The following is a 22,110-nucleotide window of genomic DNA, read 5'->3' as shown; positions in this document are numbered from 1 at the left end:
TTCTCCTGGGAGTCAGTTCCTTCCACAACCTGCTTCCATGCAACTGGATTTCCTAGTTACCAAACCAAAGAGGCCTCAGGTCAACATCTGCTAACTCTCAGGCTGGTTCAGGAGCTGATCTAGAGGATATTAATTGGCTTGAGCCAAACCCACAGTTTTCTGAAAAAGTATTTTGTATATAGAGTCAAATTCCATAATAGGGGAATGTTTTCTAGCACTGTTAAATTTTCTTGTTGGAAAAATATAGTTTGTACTTTTCATATTTTTCACATTAAACTTTATAAAAGCTTTCTAACCTCTTTGTAAGCTGAAATTCCCTTAAAATTGTTATTAAAATAATCCTTTGCAATGGGATGTTATTTCTTCAGTCATCTGGGTTCAGTTAAGGGAGCACAATGGCCAGATAAAAGGATGAGTCATAGTGGGATGATTCACAAGCAAAAGAACAGAAGAAGTATTTTTCACATAAGATTTAATTTATTATTTTGTAACTTTATATTTACAGCTGTAAAAACTCACTACTGTATCTCTTAACTATGCACAAAGAATGAAGAACAATACCAAGCAGTGTATAGGGAATCCTCCCCTATAAAACTGTGAGCATATCTTCTCATCCCTTTGAATGCAATGGACCTATTTATTTGAACATAATACCTCAAATATATGTGAAAGACCGGTCTGTGTGCATAAACCAAACATCTGTCTTTCTTCTGCTATTTATGAATTTTCACACTTACTCTGCAATGAAAATTATTCATCCTTACCTAGAAAGGTTATCACAAGTAGACACTGTGGCTATTTGCTTTTAATGGGGGAGTGTATTAGCAGATAAATGTTCAATATTGTCTGCATCAGGAAAAATAATCAAAATAAAAAGAAAGATTTGCCATGATACATTGTTTTTGTTTGATGGCTAGTGCCAAAGACATAGCATCAAAAAATGAACAAGCTATAATGACAGCAGAGTCATGTAACTACTCTGAACAGAGTAAATATATAATATTTAGTCATTGCTCCTCCAAACTTCTTTTCCTGTGGAATGCAATGCCAAACAATTTCTAATTTTTTTCCTGCTAGTACTGCTCTTGAAAGTATATGCTGAGTCACTTACACCATCTGCTATCTGTGCACGTATCAGCTGAGAGAAATGCTCAGAAGTTTCTGAAGACATCTGCTTATTTCACTGAGCTTACCAATTCAGGGTTTTTCTGTTTTAAATCATACATACTTGCACACTTCCTAAAATAGGCACTTCTTCCTTGCACTTCATAAGAATTTTAGAACACTGAGATTTTTAGTCTTCCAAGTCTGATCCCACCTTGCCTTTGTTTACTAGTTTTAGAAAACAAGATATTCATGGTAGTAAGAGCTGTGATAAGAACTAGAGGTTTTACATGGTCGTGCATGCAACATTGCATGAGCTTTGAAACAGTAAATATTGGACATTTTCCACATTGGCCTATTTGGTTATTCATTGTCAATTCAAACAACTTCTTTAAAAGCTGAAATGCTGGGATGACATTTTGCTCCAATTTCCTGTCTGAGATTTTAACTAATACATAATTCTAAGGTACTGTATGATACCAGAGGCAGATACCTGATGGAAAAGCATGTAAACTATAAATGTGTATGTGTAGATAGCTAGATAGTTATATAGGTATATATAGATATATATTGATTACTGAGGAAATGGTAGATTCAATACAGAGGCCCAGTTCTATTGTCATATTACCTGTATGCAACTAGGTGACAGAGGGAAAGAATCACATGGCCTTTTTTCTAGCTATGTCAGGCATACCTGGTAAAAATTTTGCCAACATGCATCTATAGCCTTTTCTTAGCATGTGTTTTTGATTAGTTAGATTATAAGTAACTCTTCAGTTTAAGAAGTCTTCTAGAAACAGTTGAAATAATGACTTGCAAATAAGTATACAGCTAACATATAACCATATATGGCTATAAAATACAGTTTATAAATACAGTTTAATTGAATGCCTATTAGAAAAGACTAATTTTTGACCAGCAGTAGCTTATGTCCCCAGAATTCAGGCAGATGTTTCCTCAGGTCCACTCCTGTGTTACAGTATCTGTCACCAGGCAGGTAAGGATACTTCATGCTTTCTTCAACCTCCTAAACCCTAACTTTACATTCATTTTCTGCAATGGCTTCCCATGATAATGCTAAAAACAGAGGGCTTACTTAAGGACTGTCTAGCTGCCTCCACGGTCATAAATAAATTTATAGTGCCCAATTTTGATGGACACTGGGGTAAGACTAGTTTAGGAGCTACCTACAATGTCCATAGAATAATTATTTTTTGAGTTTCAGCAGTGGACAAGCTCATGCCAGCAGCCTAGAAGGAAGGGTTCCTCACCTAGACCAGCTCCAAAGCACAGCTGCTGTTGCTTGCAGAGTGCTGTGGGGCCAGTGTTAGACCATTTCTAAAACTGAAACCATGGGAACCAACTTCTAGAGCTTGAAAATGCTTTCTGATACTTTTTAATTTACTGGGCTAGAGACTAACTGTCTGTGTCCTGTGATCTGAAGATCTTCCTTCAGATACTACTTACTTTCCAAAGAACCTGAAGACAATGGTGAGCATAAAAGAGAGGGCTGTGAGTGATAAGACAAGTTCTTTCAGAGAGGGACAGCTGCTTCCCTATATCTGCTTCAGTTTTGAAGGGAGAATGAGGATGAGTTCAAAATCCTTGTAGAAACCATTCCATTTGATAATTAAGCCAGTCTTTGCTCCATGATTGCAAAGCATGCCCTTGCAAACTGACAGACCCATTTCTGTGACACTTGCAGTAATTGTGACGTGAAAGAAAAAAGGGACTGAGGCAAAAATGAGGAAACCATTACTGTCTGTGCAATAGTCTCCTTGGTATGAGATTTCCAAATCAATTTATATCTCAGTTGCAAGGATATGGCTGAGGGAAGATAAGCTGTGCCTGAGGGAATGACTTCAATATGGGAGTGGAATTGATTTGTCTTATGACAACAAAATTTCCTGATGAAAACCTCCATAGATTATGTAGTAAAATAGAAACACTTTTTTAATCCCCTTAGAAAAATAATTTGCCTGTTATTGTTGTCCCTTGGAAAGTGCCATGTGATTTTTTTCTTTTGAGGTGAAGCATTAATATTGCAAAAAGATATTTGGAGCAGCCTTATGTGAAATTATGGGACAAACTATAACATCCTTTGGTGAAGGAAAAGGCTCAGACACAGATTTTTAAGGATCAAAAGTGTCCTGGAATTAATGTATTTTTCAGGATAACTGGGAAGTTAATGTATATGGTTACAGAACTAATTAAAAATGATCAGCGACCATTCCTGTCACAAATGTGAGGATTTCTTAATGTCATCAAGCTAGATTATGTAATCAATCCTTGGATAAACAGCTTTGGTATTTCTCATAATTACAGTCTTTAATAGTTTTTCCAAATTAATGTCATTTAATTTAAAACTTTTTAAACTGATTACTGCTAATCTGGAAACAGTGATCGACCCATTGTCAACTAAGAAATTAAATGCTCTTTTTTATTAATTGATAGGCGATTTCTTCAGCCTGTTTTTTGTTGTTGTTGTTGTGGTTTTTTTAATCTATACATTAAAAATAGAATATGGCCATTTGGGAAACATTTAATCTGTAATATTCTTTAATATAAATTCTTTAATATAAATATTAGTATTTAAGATTGTATTAAAGAAAAGACACGTGTATAAAACCAGGATTTTCTGTTTCATAGAATGGCCTTTTATTAACACAGGGACATTATTTGTGACTGTGTTATGCAGAAATTTCCTAACACAGGTGCAAAATTACTCCTTATTAAAAAAAATACTACCGTAGATCAGCAGACAAATAGTCACACCTCACTTTTGAAGAGCAAAAAGCAGCATGTTGGAACAAGTTTGTGGAAAATTCCAACCCCTCACAATGAAACAAAGTTAGTGTTATTCCTGCCAAACCCATAGGTTATACAAGACTAATAGGAAAATAATTAATTAATTGTTATTTAATTTAGTAACATTAATTGTAACATACATGATGTACAGGATTTGACACTAGAATCAATGTTCTTTTTAAGTGGTTTATATATGGAATAAGTCATTGAACAACACAAGTAAGTGTACTGAAATCTGCACCCTTCACAATGGTATTTGCTGACCAGTTTTTTTAAAAAATGTCCCCATGTAAACTAAAAAGATCAATTTTTGCACATGATTTTATAAAAAGCCCATCATTATTAAAGAAAAGAAATGAGAACACGTTGGCAAATTATTTTTGACAACAAAATCCTCAGCCAAACCAAGCTGAATTCAGATGCTTTGTCAGTCTTTACTTTTTATTCTCCTTTTGCTAAAGCCTTTCTAACTTACTGGGGACCTGCTTCTAAGGACCATCCATTCACAAATGTCTGAAATCTGCCTAGCCTATAACATGGTCTATAATAAGCTACACAGTAAAAACTGATACTGTTTGTATTAAAAAAATGGCCATTTGAGATGGCCATGACCTCCACTCTGGATTCAGGTGCAGTCGTGACTGGCTGAGGTGTTGGATCACGCTTTGGTGCATATATATGTCTATATAAACATATATATCTAAAAGGCTATGTTTACTTCTTTTGTTGCAAATTTTCAGTTATTTATCTATTGTCATTACAGCTCTCTTATTCTCCTACTTGTTCCCTTCTGGTAGTACTTCTTTAGTAGTATTCAATTTATTTGTCACTCACCCTGTTACCCTGTTAGTGGGCAACATTCTTTCTATTTTGTTGCTTAGTGCTATTCCTCACTTCCATTTTCTTACTCTTCCTTGAAACAATGGTATTTTACCTAAAACTGTGATTCATTGGCCTGGAAAATATTTCAGTCAAGAAATAAAATCCATTAGTGTTTGGATTAACTCAGAGACTTTGGTGTAAAAATATAATTTTGTAGAAGGTTTTTTAATTGGGATTTATCACACCAAGGATATGATAGAAAATAGTCATAGGCAGGATCAAGAATAGCTTTTATTTTTACTTAATAGTTATAATAGTTATGCTAAAAATTTAGGAGAAAGATCCACTTTACGGAGCCCTACAAGAACTGAATATTTGATCTTTCAGCTTTGTGACTGCTGTGGCTTTAATTACACTACTTGTAGCCTAGAAAGACCCTGGATATATTTCATCCAGCATGCAGTTCATTGTTTTCCCAATTTAATCTATATAGAGCACAACTGCTAAAGAATTTGACACAGGTCTCTAAAAATTTCCTCGTTAGTTATTTCTGCACAAGGAATTTGATGCCAGCTGGAGGGAAAGGTCTTCAAAATAAAGAGTGCCTTAATTTTTTAAAGTTGCTTTCCTGAGAAATAGAGAATTTGCATTAGAATATCTGCAGCAACCCCAACAGCAAGATCTTTCTGTGCTCAAACTGGATAGTTGAATACTGAACTGGAGATTTTTTGGGGAAGTTTCTTCAAGTCTTTCATTTTTTGGGTATTTTTTAAAGGTCTGAAACAATAGGAAATGTACTTCCTTATTAGTCACTGAAACCGGCCTGGCTTCCAGCTATCTAAGATACTTCTTATTTTTTCTTATTTTTTTCTTTTTAAGGTGTAGACGCTCAAAACCTATTCCTAAGCTGTTTTTATGACACAAAATTTTAACTTGTAGAAAAGCAACAGCTCACAAATCTGAAAAGATTTGTCTTACAACATGAAACAAGTGTTAAGTAAAGAGAAACCATTGATTTTAAAATTATTACATTAGTGAATAAGTACTAACTATGTCATCCACATTACAACAACTGGCAGCTTATCTTCTGTTACCAGTTATTTAGGCTAATAGGAGGTCTAGAAAAAGCATTTTAATAGATGTGGAGCACAAGGATAGTTAGTAACCTTGGCATTCAAATGGCAAGAGAGCAAGCTTGCAGCTCTTTGAGAAACTGGAGCATTTGAGTACAGCTTGTGTCAGTAGAAGAGAGAGACAAATATTTTTATGTCATACATTAACTTTGTGAAATGCTACTGCTGATATGGAAATCTGTGTTAACAAATTTGTTACTTTTGGTCCTGTATATTAAACACTATACTGTATAACTGACTAATCTATCTCCTGTCATTCCAGTTTTCTCCTTCCTACTTAATTTTTAAATTTGTTCTCAGTTATTTTTGTGGTAAATGCAGTGTTTTTTCATGTGTGCTGCGTGCCTGCAAGCACTGTTTGTCTCCTTGTTCTTGTTTCATTCTTTTGGCTTGGAAAACAGAAAAATCTGACAAGTCCCAGGGCTTTTTGGAGTATGTTAAGGTGTCTGCATTTTCCTGGGAACAGCCCCTTTGACTGTCTTTATGTAAAGCTGAAGGGAGGATGCTGCCCACATCTTTGCAATTTTAAAAGCTTATAAGCAAGAAGTCATGTCCTTCTTATCTACCAGAGAGACTGGGAGGGGATAGCTGCACATCAGAAATGCAGGACCTGGGCATCACCTTTTTTTTTTGAGCTGACTTTCACAGACTGTGACTATGAACATAGGTTTGGTATGATGCAGAATAAAAAAGACTTCTTTTCAATTGAGATTATTCCAGTATTACAATATTACAAACACACAAAAAAATCAGATTAAGTAAACATTACAATAAATAATACTATTTTTTTTCTGTCCTTGAAAAATGAAAGGAATCTAGTAAGGTAAATATGGTTGTGTGTTAAAATTGACAATTCCAAAAAGAAAGAAATAGGGCTATAGAAATATGTACATGCATATTAAAACAAAATATCACCTTATTGTGGTTGATAAGTCTGAGTACTCAGCTTTTTCTAATCCATCTGCCATGGGTTGTAAAATAAAATTGACCTTTAGTTTCCTTGTAATTAGGATAGCACCCACATTTAAGAGTATAATAATGTATTAAAAATAGTCAATTTTATTTCATTTCACTGTGATAAATATTATCTGTAAGAATCTCTGACACTTTATCTAACAGTTAATTTAGAAGGAATATCTCTTCTCAAACATAGAGGATACATTACCCGACTAGTCTTTCAGAGGCAGCAATCTATGATCCCACTAAACAGGTACAAATGTAATTTTCTTTCCGGCTGCTTGCAGGCTCAGTCACTTGTCTCTTTTCTTGCAGAACGATTCCTGGGGAAAGCAGTACTCATATGCACTCTTCAAAGCCATGAGCCACATGCTCTGCATTGGTTACGGAGCCCGCGCCCCTGTCAGCATGTCTGACCTCTGGATAACGATGCTGAGTATGATTGTGGGGGCTACTTGTTATGCCATGTTTGTTGGTCATGCCACTGCCCTCATCCAGTCCCTGGATTCATCACGACGACAATACCAAGAAAAGGTAACTCGTTTTCTCATAACTCCTTAGGCTGTGAAATGGATTAATGGGGTGTTTTAACTCTTTGCATGAAATGATCTAGTAGCACATGAAGCCTCTGGCAGATGTCATTGAACACAGAGGAGTTCAGAACACTCCATGAGCTCAGTATATTTTTGGAGGAGCCCACTTTGCTTAAAGAACAGTTCATTCTTGATGTTCAAGTTCCTTTATACTCTTTTGTGAAAACTCTATTCCTTGATTCAGTTTTGCTTTGCATCCCCTTGCAACATTCTGTAGGTATTTGATCTAGGTAGCTTGAACCAGGGCCTTGACCTGGATAGCTTGGGCACATCTACAATTCCCTGTCTTTCCTTTGGAGTGCAGTTCAGGGATCACCCTTGAACATGTCAAAAGAATGGCCTTTAAATGAGGACCAGACCAAATAAATTAGTTTTGTTTGTAACTTCCTCAGAGAAGTGCTCAGAAGAAGTCTTCATTTGCTTAGTAACAGTATTGTTTACGTGAATCCATGACCTGTAAGATCCTCTCCAAGGTCGGAAAGGATTTTGGCTGAAGGTGGATAAATAGAGAAAGGTTAGTGGAAGAGTGTTCTTTATGAAGAGGAAATAAAAGTTTTATTCCGTGTAAGACTGGAATTAAAAAGACATTAATGAGTAAGAAAGTAAAAGTTTTTTTCTGTGTAGGATTGGAATTTAAAAGACATTAATGGATACAGGGTTGGATCTTTGTGAAGTAACAACTAATTAAAACTGTTGTGTCAGTTGTGTAATAAAAATCAGAGACAGGTGTGGATCAAGGCATGAAACTGGAAGATATAGCTGGCAATGATGGCATAAGGAAGAAAGGATCAGAATAAACTTCAGTAAGGGACAAAAAAGAATGTGCAGAATTACTGAGATCCTTAGAAGATGACAAAATTCATTATTATAGTAAATGGGGAACTGGAGGAGCCATACCAGGGTAGAAGTTAGCTGAGCAAAGTAGTGAAATCAAAGTTCACATCAGCAATAAGAAATGCAGCCTGAGCAATAGTATTTGGCATGTGTCCATAACAAGGTTCAGAAAGGCAAACTGGGCAGAAATCACAGTATAATGTAACTAACACAAACCTGAGGGAGAAAACTGGCAGAGACTAAATACCTTGGCATCTGCTGAGGATGAAGGGGAATGACCTGAATTTGCTGGGCAAAAAATGAGTAGGATGGACTGGGGGATTTTCTTTACACGGAAGCAAAGAGGGAGGAAATGGGAATGTGTGGGTGAAGAATGGTTTATATTCAGTTTTGTTAAGCTCAAATTGCATCCAGTTCAAGGGTTCAATATGTGAGAGACAGGAAGAGGTAAGATAAACTGTAAGTTCAGTGACAGAAAAATTAGCTTGTGGCTGACAAAACAGCTGTTCAAAACAAATTGGCAAGCAAGAAATTTCACACACTGTAGTGTCATAAAATATAAGTGAGAATAAGAGGTTTAGAAAGAGAGTGGAGATGATCATTAAAACCAAATGAGTTCTGTCAGTGACCATGTGAACCATCTCAGTATAATGTCAAAGGGCTAATCTTGGTAGGGTACCTAACTCAACTGGCTTATTTGGTCTGTTCTTTGAACAAGAAGGAAAGTAATTTTATCCAAATGGGACATTTCTAGAAAGCTGTGGGACAGAAATCTCATAACCATGGACATGAAGTATGACTGCATTTGCATTACAGGCTACAGTCAACACACATACACACATATACACAGATTTAGGAAATCAGAAGGAATGTCAGTATTCACCTGAAATCTCATGTAAGTCATTATCCTCAGACCTTGCTGGCTGCAGCAGTGTATCACAATATTTTGAACATCAGAAATATAGTACATGTGTAAAGATATCCATGTATTTTAAACTGTGCTGAGTAAAGCCAGTGTCATTTGCACTTGTTTTGTAAATTAAAACCCAGTAGCAGTCAAGCAGTATTGCATTTCTCATCTTTTTGCAAAACAAAACTTTTTGTTTATTCATTTGTTCTCTGATTTTATGCACACGCACAATTGTTTGTTTTTTCTCTGATTTTATGCACACTTTGTTAAATATTAGCGTAGAAATATCCAGCATTTCTCAGCTCCTGCAATTCTCAATACATTCATTTTTCCTTTTGTTTTTTCTTCTTAGCTGTTTCCTGACTTCTGAGGTAAAGAATAGCATGGCATTGGCACCAGAAATTGCCTATTTCTGTGCTTTATAAAAAATGTTTATTATTTTCTGGAATCTATTCTTATGCTGGTTATTAAGGCTAAAAAGATGTCTTCAATAAAGAATTTTTTTCTACTGATTTCTGAGACCCAGACCCTGATATATATTATCAGGAATAACAACTGTAGAGACTTGTCTGTACATTCTTAACCATTTCTTTATCATAGTTTCATCATATTTTAAAATAAATTTTTGATTATAGCATAAGAATTATAAGTCATTACTACAAATTCTTAAAGGGTATTCTGTATTTGTCTTTACTCTGCAAACTACATACATGGGCAAACTACATACAAGACCATTTTGTGGTACCCATTTTGTCATGATATTGTCTAAAATACTGACAGAGAAAAATTTTTTATATTTCACGTATATGACACTTGAGAAAAAGGTAGATGAAATTCCAGCTACAGATTTCAGAGTTTTAATATATTCCATTATCTATTTTTGCATAGAACATTGATTTTTTTTTCTTCTGAAATTAAAAAATTAGAGGGAGACTTCTTTGATTTTTTTCAGATATAAGGGCCAGGATGAACTTCTTTTTTTAGACATATATATCTTGGGTTGTATATTTATTGGCTCCATTTATTTCCATGTAAGAATTATGTAAAATAATGAAATTAATGTGAATTGCTAGGCAACACAGAATTATAGTGGAGGTAAGAAAGAGGTTGTTATTTGATTCTTCTCTGAATAACATAATAAATGGATCTGTGGAATGTAACCAATTAAAGGAAATTTCTGGTCCTTCTCACACTGAAAGCAGCCAGAAATAAAATATTTGCTGAAATCACTTCCAAAGCTCAAGGCATGTAAAATTAGAACAAACATAGTTCAAAATGGAAGAACTACACACAGGAAGATAAGAACAATATTTCATTAAGCCAAATGTCAAACTCTGTCAAAGAATTTGATCTGTGCCAAGCATTGCATGCTGAGAAAATCAAAATATGTTAAGGAAGCAAATATTGCTCCACAGGTTTACTCTTACAGGCCAAAACCAAAATGTATCAGAGAAAATTAAGAGTGATTATAAGCCATCAGATGTAGGAGATGGACAGTACACTGAGAAGTGGTACAAAAAAGAGTGCCGTGATTCATTCTGTTCACTCTGCTGAAGTTCAGTCTTTTTTCCTCTGAAGTACTGGAACTGTTCTCACAGGAAAACAAAAGTCTCAGATTTAATACATGTATCAGATCCTGGTATCAATTAGTGAAGGGCTTACATAAAAAAGGAGAGAGATGTCCAATTCAGGTATACTTAATCCATATTCTCTTTACAGTAATAAAGTTTGATGGACCATTCTACCTTAGAAAAGCACTGAATAAATCAACAAATCAATGTCATCTTAGCACTCTCTCCTCCCTGACTTTGGTGTAAGTCAAAGAGGAATGCAGTAATAGCTAAAAGCAATATTCTAAGTGGCAACACCTTTGACATTTTGTAATGTCTAGAAAGTCAGCACATCTCAAAGATTTTTGACTTTACAAAGACATTTATTTGGAAGAACCAGAAATGCATATGCTTGAAGTTGTTAACAATCTAGTGTGAAACAAAGAAGGCAAAATGAATAGTCATTTGACAAAGAGATGAAGATCATTAGTTAAATTTTTCTTTCTTTAGATGTTGGCAGTTCCTAGTAGGAAGATGTTTGCCTAATGCTGTGAGTGTCAAAGAATTTTCATGATTGAAGATAGGTTAATATTTTGTCTGTTATGTTCTGTCATAGGCAAAAAATATCAAGGAACAACAAGCTATTAGAGACAAGATTTGTAGTGGCATACAGATTGTCTCATAGCATAAATATTGTTAAATTGGTTTGATAAAATACCAGGTATTAGCTGGGGAGGTTATTATTTAATTTTATTTTAGTTTTCTTTATGCTGTAATTTTACATATTTTGTTTATTGTCTAATTAGAACTCAAACCACCCCAGTTGTTGAAAAAAGAAAAAAGAATCAGACCATTTTTGCCAATTGCAAGTAATATGAGAGACATAAAAATGTTTAATTCAATTATATACCTATAAGAAATGGAAAAAAATTACAACTGTCTCCAGTGTCCCAAAGGACATGTAATGCCATATATTGCTTTTATTTTATCTCTTAATTTATGACGATTTAGCATCTCTTCAGTTAAATCAGTCTAGTTCAAGAGAAGAAAGGAACTTAAATGTACTTTTTTACAGAGAAAAAGTAATAACTATATATAAAGTTAATTTAAAAGCAACCAGTAAGTTATAAGTAGTAAGCAACTGCACAATTATATGATATTGTGCATTTTTATATAGATAGCATTAGGATTTGGAGCTCAGATTGACAATTTTTCATTTCTTAAGCATTGGAAGAAACATTTAAAAAGGAATAACAGAATGAGGGCTGCAGGGAAGCTTTGGATTTTGCAGCTTGAGGCCTTGCCCCAACTTTCCAAGTCTGTCCCTCATGGCTGCAGTTTGGATATCTAAATTGCCCCCACAGTCCATGGGGGGATACCCAATGTGCTTTGCAAGAGGTAGCAGCACCTTGGGTGGTTTGGGGGAGCTGTGGATGGAACGTGTTCCCACTTCCCTGCCCCTCCAAGAGGCTGGATGTGGCAGTGACACAGCTGAGGTCCTCCCTTCCAAAACTGGGGGTCACCTCTTTGAGCTTCCCTCTCTGAGCAGTTGTTACAGGGTGCACTGGAGGGACTCTGCCACAGAGTAAATCAAGACTTGGTAGCCACTCATCCAGCCAATGACGCCTCTATTTTCCTAAAGAGGAACAGGAGACATCACTTATTTGTTTTCTTGAGTTTCAAGCAATCAGTGGTTAAACTGAAAGTGGAGCAAGGCAGGTACCAAGTTCTTGGTGTGTTCATTAGAACTACTTCAGTTCTTAGGAAGTATATCTGGAAAAATTTTGGTATTTGTAACTATGTCATTTGTACATATCAGGGATTTGTGTATATCCACATGCGTCTGGGAAAAGGCTGTTCTGGTCATGATGGAAATTCATAGGAAAGGAAGAGCTGTAGCAAGACCTCATCGCTATTTAGCTAGGCTTACACCAGCCTGTGGTGTATATATATTATGAAATTAAACACAAATATCCATGCTGGACTTGAGTCAGATGAAATAGAGTGAAACTTATATAGTTTCCAATGCTTACATATTATATGCCATTCATAAAATCTTTGAAAATTCAGTTTTATGGATTCTTTTGTCTTAACTTGAACAGATGTTCAAACAGCAAATTGCAGAACCTGAATTTTAGAGACACAGCTGAATTTGCAATAGTGGAGTTATAGAATGTTATTCCTGGATCTGGTCTAATCTGAGCAGCAAAGTACTCATTAACTACTGATTTCTAAGTTCAGTAGCTTTTCATGTTTACACATATTTTTTTAAAAAATGGAAGTCATGATTTTCTGGTGCTGATAGTAGTTTTTAGAAAGTCTGGTAATACTGTAACATAAAAATGTTCTGTGATTCTTTACTTTAAAATAGCCTGTTTTCATTTATAAAGCATATTTTAGCAATAAGTCATGTCATATCACTGCTGAAGAAGGTGAGCCACTTGGAAGATAAATCTTGTATTTTCTGTGCAGCACAGTATACTTGCCACATCAAGGGAATTATTTATTTTGGAAAATGAAGGGTGATTTCATTTATCCTGGAATAAGACCTACTTGGAAACAAACAAACAAAAACCACCACCCCCCCAAAAAAAAAAAATCCAAAACAAAACCAAACCAAACAGGAAAATAAAGCAAATCCTTTTCAAAAACTTCTACTTTTGCAGGTTTTTAGAAAATTCCCATCAGCTTTCACAGACATATATCCTATTCAGCTTGGCTACAGTGAAGTATTTTAAAGAATAAAGAATTTTTGAAGTGTTTTATCAAGTGATCAAGTACAAGAGTTGCTAACAGTTTTGTACAATGTCAGGACCTCAGGAGTAAGTATTCATTTTATCAAAAGCCATGTAGTCATTGCAGTATTGTGAACAAGAAAAATCATTATTTCCTAAATATTTAGGCATGGCTGAGAGTCATTGCACACCACAGTATTGGTGGATTGCTTCTGGTAGTTATAATTCCCAGATTTGTGATTTTATTTGAAAGTCCAGGGTGTCTTATAGTTAGAAAAGGGTTTGTAAGTGTTGCCATAAGGATTATTTCTGAATCATCTTATGCTGTTTTGGCATACATCAGGTCACAGACTGCTAAATGGACAGATGTAGTACTCCTGGCTTCTGTGAGCCTTATTGGTCCTTGCAGAAAGCAATGAGATTTATTAAAACAAAGCAAGCTATTAAAACATACTTGATACCACTCACTGTTCTGAAAGGGAAAGCATTCTGGAAGGGGAAAAACAGCTGAATCTCAGAAAAATCTTTTCAGATACTTTATTTCACAGGACACATCCTGTTATTTGATAGAACATGCACATAATAGAACTTGTAGGTACATTAATCCTTATATTTATATGCATCTTTTAACTTGATGCATAATTAAGGCCATCATGAAATCAACTGACATGTAAATGAATATGTCAGTTCTCAGCTATGAGAAATAGTGTGGGCTGTGAAGGCAGAAGCTTGTTCACTGAGCATGAAAATATTTATTGTGTCATGATAAGGCCTTCACTGCCATCACTTGCTTTCTCTTTCTCATCTTTATCAGTTTTCTGTTTATAATGATTACCTGGACTTTTGGTACACATACTTGTGATATTGACATTGGTCTTCACAATTTTTGAAACAGGAAAGAATGATAGATAGCATTGCAAAAAGTTTGGAAAAGAATATATTCCCTCTCCCAATCAAAAATCAGAAATTACTCACCTGTAATGATGCAACATTAAAAAAATAATTTTTTTTTCTCTAGAAGTTGAACTGAATATTGATGTTTAGATTGAGGGCAAGACTTTGGAGAGAAATATAAATTAGTCAGAACATTCTCACTAGACTGCTCTCCTCTTTTGTCCTGATAGTTCATTATTGTGTTTCAGCTTCTCATTACAGCCATTCTTGCTGGGGTAATTGGGCTGGTGATTTTTGCCTTTCATCTCTGAAAAGGTGATTGGTCCCTCCCGGCGGCAGGTACTGTGCAAGCCAAGTGCTCTCCACCCGGCTGCATCATACCTGTGCCAAACTGTAATAGACTCCCACTGCTTCTAAAATGACAGATGGGACTCTCTTTGATTTATTGCTGTGTTGTGGGTAATTTACCTATAAAGTGTTCTGCTGTCTTGCATTATGGATTAGGTTTCTAGCAGTTTTCCATATGAAACTGCAGAGCTAGCTCATTACAATTGCAACCATGTTCATGATGACTATATAAAATTAGCTGTGAAGGCATGAAGTTATTCTAAAGTCAGATTTTACACACAATCTGCTTTCTTTCCACAGTAATTACCATACATTCCCACAATAAATAAATTAAAAAAAAAAAAAGAGATACAAAAAACAAGGAACTAAGTTTTGGGCTTCAAACTTTCTGTTCAAACACAGCAAAAGTTACAAATTTAGCAAGAGAAAACTGTGATTCACACCAGATAGCTATAGCAGGTAGCAATTTTCCAAGTTGCAGTAGAATTACTGTGCTTATGTCTTGCAGATGGATAGAAGGAAATAGCAGTCAATATTATCTAATATAATATTAGGAGTGAGAATATAATCCTTTCTGTGAAAGATTATGGGGTTTTTTTTCCTTTACCTTGTTAGGGAAGAAGGGAAGAAAGAAAGATTGATTATTTTTATATTGACTTGTACATGGTAGTTCTTTCCCAATATCATCCTGTTACTCAATATTCAAGTAATGAATACATGTATACTTTGAGAATACAAGAATTTGTGTAAATAAGACATTCAATATTTATAAATGCTTTGGAGTGCAGAGGATAACAGAATATTTTAACCAAATATTAACCAAAATATTTTCCCTTCAAATGAGTGTTTTTAAAATCCCTTTTGTATTGTTTTGTGTGATAAATTAACAGTTTAATCCAAGTGGTAACTAACCTTGAAAAAAATATTGTAACACTAATTCAAGAAAACGTATTAGAAAGGACAAGCAGTAATAAATATAGAGCAAAATGCTTTTGACTCCATTTGTTTTCTTAAAATACACTAGACCTACCTTTTACATCTTCTGCTACCAAAAGAAAAAAAAAATTTAAAAACCTTCAGAAATCATTTTTTTAAATGCTAATTACCTAAGCATAGTAAAAGGACTTTTAAAAATTCACAGTGCTGTGTTTTCAAAGATTGGGGTTAGGAACCTGTGATTTTCAGATAAATATCTATACAATCTCTTTTTTGAGAAAATATTTGTTGGTGAGATGCCGTTTACTATAGGCAGCACTGGATGCCTGCTTCAAGTAAAGCTTAACTTCAGAATTTGATGAATATATAAAAGTAATTTTATAAAGTTTTGAGGAAAACACTGAGAATTTTTTTCAAGTGAGAAGTGAAGGCTTTGGGTGTTTCTTGTTTCTTTTTATGAATATGAAGGAGCTGGTAACTAGAATTAATGGAGTTAATTCCCCTATATAGGATACCTCCCAATCCTTTTTAATTTTTCAGCATTTTTTAAGGCATAGGTCTTTGTTTCCCCTGATTTTGTAGGGAATGTAAGCAAGAGAGGTGGGTGGTCACCTGGCTGAAGAGTCCATCTGTCTTTGTTGCTGCTTTATTCCTGCACAGTGATAGATGTTGTTCAGCCCGTTTGGGCATCATCAGGCAGCACCAGAGGATGGACATGGCCCATCCTCAGCCTGGAGTGCCACTGACACCAGAGGCAACCAAAAGGGCTGACTCAAAGCAAAACTGAGGCAGAGAGCCTCAGAAGATGACTGGTCACTGTAACAGAGATAGTGGAAAGGCATCTCTGGCTTTTTCCTATGGTTTTTCCAAGGAAAAAAACAGTTTGAAATGGCAGGAGCCAAAGAATATGTGAGGAAGTGAGGATGAAGGGACTGCACCAGGGGGTAGAGGATGTTGACTTGTTTTAGGTAAGAACTATGATCAACAGAGGAGCTTGTATTGAGGGATTTGTTGATGGCTAAGCAAGAACCTTTCATTGGGCAGTACATGATGTCATCTGAAAGAATTTAGGAAGTCATTTGACCACACTCTGAATTTTTGGCAAAGAGATAGAGATGAGCCTACTATTTCCACCTGCATATCCCCTCACTTTGAACAGCAGCTTCTATGTGTGGACAGTGCAAATAAAAGAGAACTGAAGTGAGGAAGATCAATGCAATGATTACCTTGACTACTATATCACATTACCCAGTTCAGCCAGGCAGGAAGTTTTGGGTTGCATGAACAGAGACAAGATAGCATCTGATAATCCCTGCTCCATCAGCTGCAGCTGTAAGGCAGTGAACAGTATTTACTCTTCAAGCAGTGTTGCTAGAAAAAAAATCTGAAATCTTGTGTAAAAAGGGAAAAAAGAGATTTAAAAATCTGATGAACTATATTGGTCCATTGATTTCAAAACAAAGCTATAACAGTCAGAGAGTAACTCTGCATGAAAAATGATAGCACAATAAAACCAACAGTATATGTAACTCAGGAAATGAAAAGATACTTTTGTTTATTGCTGAAAGATTGTGGTTTAGATTTGTTTGCAAAATATTCAAAAAACATGCTCTTGCTCTGCAAAAGTTTATGATTTAAGATAGTAGAGAACAGCATAACCTTGCAAAATAGTACCAAAACCAGAAATTATTTGGAACTATATAAACGTTAGCTCTTCCTTGTTTTTATCTCTGTTTTATTTTCTTCCATAGATTCTCAGTCTACTGGCCCCCAGTCCCCATGTTTGTTTCTAAGGTAGTCTCTGCATCTGTCAGAGACCATTTGTCCTCTTCTTCCTCAAAACCCTCCACAAAGCCAGTCTATTTTGTGTGGTTTGGAGAAGGCAGGACACTCATCTAAAACTTGCACAGTTTAGATGCTTTCCATGACGGGAAAAGAAAGCTTTCATTTTCCAAACGATTCAGTACCAATTAACATCAAGTTAGAGCTTCCTGGGGAGGGTCCAGTGATATAACTACATAGAATAATGTGAAAAAGGAGAAGAAAGGGGAAAAGTGAATGATGAAAGCACTGTGCTGTGGCCTATCCATTAATATTAGGTGTAAGCCCCATTGCATGTGGCTTTTAAACTTGTAGTACAGTTCTGAGCAGAGGAGGGATCAATCAGGCAGGCTGAGAAAATGAGCCATCTCTCTCAGCAGCAGATGAAGGCAACTCCTCAGAGTGTTAGCCTGGAATTCTGCAACACACCAGGGCTAAAGCAGAAAATTTTTACATTTGAACTTACATTATCTGCTATTTCTAACCCACTCTTCCTGGGTGGCAGAGAGAGCTTCTGTTTTAGCCATCAATTTTTGCTGTGAAAAACAGAAGGAAGTGCCAGCTTATACTTGAAGTGGTTTCTGCCTTAAAATTGTTAGGTTACCATCTAATTGTTAGGTAGTTATTATCTACAGTGAGGTTCTTAGGCAACACTGAAGTTTTAGTGGAAGCAACATTTTGTTTCTGTAGTTCTCAGGAATTAGCGTTGCAGACCCTTGTGCTATATTTGATTATGATTGCTCAAAATTCCACTGTCTACAGCTTCAAAATATACTGATTTATTGGGAAGATGTTCTGAATTCTTCCAGGTCTTCCTCAGATTCAGTTTAAAAACAAAGTACAAATGAAAAGGCTTTTCTTGCCTCAGCATCTTGTTACCTGTGTTTTTCACATAGCCCAGGTGTAGCTTTCTCTGTTGGGGGTGCACTGCTATTCTCTTTGCAAGGTTTTCCTTGTGGTCTAGATCAAATATCTCTGGAAGAATGAAAAGGTAAGTTTTTATTTATCTATTTCATGCTTTAAAAATGGGGAAAAAAAGGCTCCTTTCAAAACCAATTTTTTTTTTAACAAAACCAGGCGTTTTGCATTGCCTACCAGGAAGAGCTCTCCTTGGCAGAGCTATGCAGATTCCTCCTCAGCTTCAGCAGGGGACCTGCCCTGCAGCCTTTCCATGAGACACGGTTGTTGGTGCTGGTAGTGGTGTTTGGGGGACTAGCTCTGAATAGAAGTGAATTATCCATTGGGCCTGAAAAACAGTATATATGGCAGACTATCATACTCACAGCCAGTGGCACTAGAGTGCAAATTGCTTCTCTTGCTCTGGAAATACAGGATCCTTTATTCAACTCTAAGGTAAATTTTCCTAAAATTTCAGGTGCTAAGTAGAGTGGTTCTAAAATACTTAAGAATGGAACAAATAAATCTGCACTTCATGAACCATATTTCTTTAAGTGGAAGAAACTATGAGGAATCCTTAGGACTTTAGAATTTTTTGTAGAATGGTTTAAGAACCCTTTATTAGCCTTTTACTCCTTTCATAGTTTTTCCGTAGCATCCTACAGGTGTTTTGCCCATTTCGTCTAAGCACTTTCTATTTCTCCTTCTTGTTCTGAAAAAAGTTGGAAAAGAAAATAAAGGTATTATTTCACAGAAGCTCCATTCTTTTTCTTCAACAGCTCTGTGACTTCGCTTTTGAATGAGCCCAGCTATGCTGAATATACTGATAAACTAATGTTTCTGCAGAAATGTTTAACACAGAAATACATTATTAACATTAATTTGAGTTAAATCTCCATCAAGATGTGGGAAGCCATCCACTATTACTAAGAACTTTTTGCATTGTTTTGTAGAATAAAAAGTAAGACCTACTCTTTGTGTAAGATTTGATGAATTTGGATGATCAAATGGTCAATGCATTGAATTATGTCTTCATAACCAGAACTCTTACAGGAATCATTAGTCTATTTCTTTGAAGAAAGCTGTAAATTGCCTCTAAATTTGTTCTTTGCAGAATGTTTCATTGGCTTTTCCATTCCTGATAGAGCCTGTAGTTTTCATATATACATCATTTTTGTTCTAATCAAAAATTGTCTTTAAGTCATTAAAAATTGAAGGGTTTTTTTCTGTACCTAGTGAATAAATTCCATAATTCTGGAATGTGAGAATACATCCTGTTGCTCAGTCATTCCTCTGGAACAGTCAGGTCTATAATGATGCTCTTTGGGAGAGTACAAAAGGTTGCTTGGAGTATTGCTTTCCTGCCATGGCTGTCGTTTATCAGAGAAACATTCAGGTGCCATAAATTTATTTCTCTAAGGATGTCTCTGAAGTGTGTATACGTCAAGACTATAAAAAAGTAAAGTAAGAAAAAGAAGATTATGGCTAGTTTAGAAGAAGAAATGAAATAAAACAGCTGTGAACATGAAGATGAAGAGCAGCTTGTCGAGACTGCTGCAGTTATTGGTGAAGAATGCATGAATGTTGTGTGACACTGTGTGTTAAACTCAGTCTTTTAGGTGACGCTGGAGACCTGAACAGTTTGAAAAAGAGTCTTAGATTATCTAAAAAATAAGGTATGATCTTCAAGTCTCATTTGTAAATGGAAGGGCTGTTTGTGTCCTGCTAGATTATCTAGCTCTATGCTCAAATAAAATATACAAGGTTTCACACAGCAGATATTAAATAGTTTGTAAGGTAATAATAGTATTAATGAGGTTACCTGTTCAGAGCAGAGGTTGTCTGGTCTCCTTTAAGCTCCTACGTGTCTGAAAAAATCTTAGTTCTGCATTTGTCTGACACTGACTCAGGTGTTTACGTGTGAAATGCCTGCAGGGAGGTGGATGAGTTGCAGCCAATGGCCCTGTGTAGGCTTTTCTTCCTCATGAGTAGCATCTGTGTGGGATGACTCTTTGTGCTTCCCACCACCTTAATTCTATGTAAGTGATTACGCGTTCTTGGAAAAGCAAGGTGAAATGTGATCATCTACATCAATATTTTTATCCTTACAAAGGATATCCTTACAAAGAGAATTTTCTGTCTTTATCTTGATACATGTGTAATAGATAAGCAGAAAAGACACTGGGAGATGCCCTGCCCAGCCTAGAAGAACCATTTCCTCATCATTAAGACATTGCTGTGAAATGAGGGAAGGCCAGTTTTGGGTCTCTGATCAGAGGTCAAGAAAAGCAATACATCCTTTAACAGAGCAACTTTACTTACTGAAGAATCTCTTTGTTTCTCCCTTTAGCTTTGAACGGACCTTCCCATGTAAGATAAACTTACTGGCCTGCAAGTATCTTGACATGGAACTGAAAAATGTGAAACTGGGTGCATTAAAAAGGGTTATTTTTGATGAATTGGCATTTTTCAGTAATTAATCTGAAAGGAACTGGGAAGCCATAATTAGGTATTATCAGAGATAAAATTACCAGGATCAGCAGCTGTATTGTGCCAGTGTTCCTGTCTTGTGTGTGCTGGTGCTGCTAGTACTAGCATAGCTGTTGGCACAACACCAAGCAGATGTAACAATTACACTGTTAATAAAACTTGCTTTCTTCTTCTTTTCATTGCAACTATTAAACAATAGATACAAAGTTACATAATTTCAACCTAATTACACATTTTTCTAGATTTCTTTTCTAAATTGCTACTTCAGTTTACTTCTTGAAGTAACTGGATTTCCTGTGGGTGAGATGCTCACAACCAAGCATGCCAGTTTAGCTACAGGCATTGTGGGACACAATTTAGCATTATGCAATGTTTCTGTGCAGCAGGATCAGTGGTTCAGGTGAAGCCCATGACAGAGGAAACCAGTGCTTCTGATAAACAAAATTAACACACATCCCTAAAAACTTACATCAAAAAGGAAACAGGTGATTGACAAGTGTGTGTTTGGTGCCCAGGTCCGGATGTCCCCATCGTGGATCCTGGAGCTGCACAAAATGCTGCTTGTGACCAGAACTGAACTGAAGTGACCCAGCAGAGATTAGCTGATCCTTTTTGCTTCCGTAGACTGCTTGTCTGGGGAATAACTCCTTTTGTCTCCTGCTCCTTCTGTCTAGGCACTTATTTTAATGTATATTCTTTCTTACTGGCTAAGTAAATTCAAAAAAGAGGAAGGAAAAAAAAAAGAAAAAGAAACTCAAGTTGTTTAAAAGATAAGGAAAATTATTGTACAAGATGACAGAATAGGTATTAAATTTTGCTTCAAAACTGACAACTCTAAGGAGACCATTACAGCATATCTGATTTTTTAAAATAAGTTGTCATCTTTACAGTGTCTTTCTCTATAAGGAAGAAAATCATCTTGCCTTAGATTTGAATACAGTTTCACCAAGTGTAGCAGAGAGGAGAGATGTTTTTCTTCTCATGCCTTGGGGCTCTGATTGTTGTTTCATTAAATCAGAGTCCTGTCATTGCCTCTGAAGAGAGGAACTGATCCCGGTTTTCATGCTGCTTCACTTCCCTTTTTAAAGCAGTAAAAAGCAAATTTGTAAAAGATAAACTACAGTCTAAGAAAACAAATCCTATTCAGAAAGCTCCCTATAACTTAATTAATTTCTCAATTACACTAATTGAAAAGAACAATAATAAGAGATTGTGTATTTTGTGGCAATTGAAAGGAAATGTTTAATTACTGCTTGTAAGTAAAATGACAGTTTAAAG

At 35.7% G+C, this 22,110-nt stretch overlaps 1 protein-coding gene and 1 long non-coding RNA gene across 2 annotated transcripts in view; one reads left to right on the top strand and one right to left on the bottom strand.

The window, feature by feature from the left end:
- The window catches only part of HCN1 (hyperpolarization activated cyclic nucleotide gated potassium channel 1), a 193,597-nt gene that overhangs the window by 119,012 nt on the left and 52,475 nt on the right, over window positions 1–22,110 (top strand). Inside the window, exon 4 of the mRNA XM_064403432.1 lies at window positions 7,140–7,358. Within this exon, the coding sequence (XP_064259502.1) occupies window positions 7,140–7,358 (219 nt within the window). The remainder of the gene's footprint in view (window positions 1–7,139; window positions 7,359–22,110) is intronic.
- Window positions 7,352–21,528, bottom strand: LOC135289651 (uncharacterized). The gene is made up of 5 exons (XR_010352400.1): window positions 21,302–21,528; window positions 19,575–19,791; window positions 18,541–18,691; window positions 18,325–18,420; window positions 7,352–7,907 (listed from the first exon to the last, which is right to left on the bottom strand). It is a non-coding gene; the product is annotated as an uncharacterized LOC135289651 (long non-coding RNA).

This window comes from Passer domesticus, chromosome Z (genome assembly GCF_036417665.1).
Source record: "Passer domesticus isolate bPasDom1 chromosome Z, bPasDom1.hap1, whole genome shotgun sequence".
NCBI lineage: Eukaryota > Metazoa > Chordata > Aves > Passeriformes > Passeridae > Passer > Passer domesticus.
Note: the sequence above shows the minus strand (reverse complement) of the source record. Positions and strands in the feature narration are given on the sequence as shown.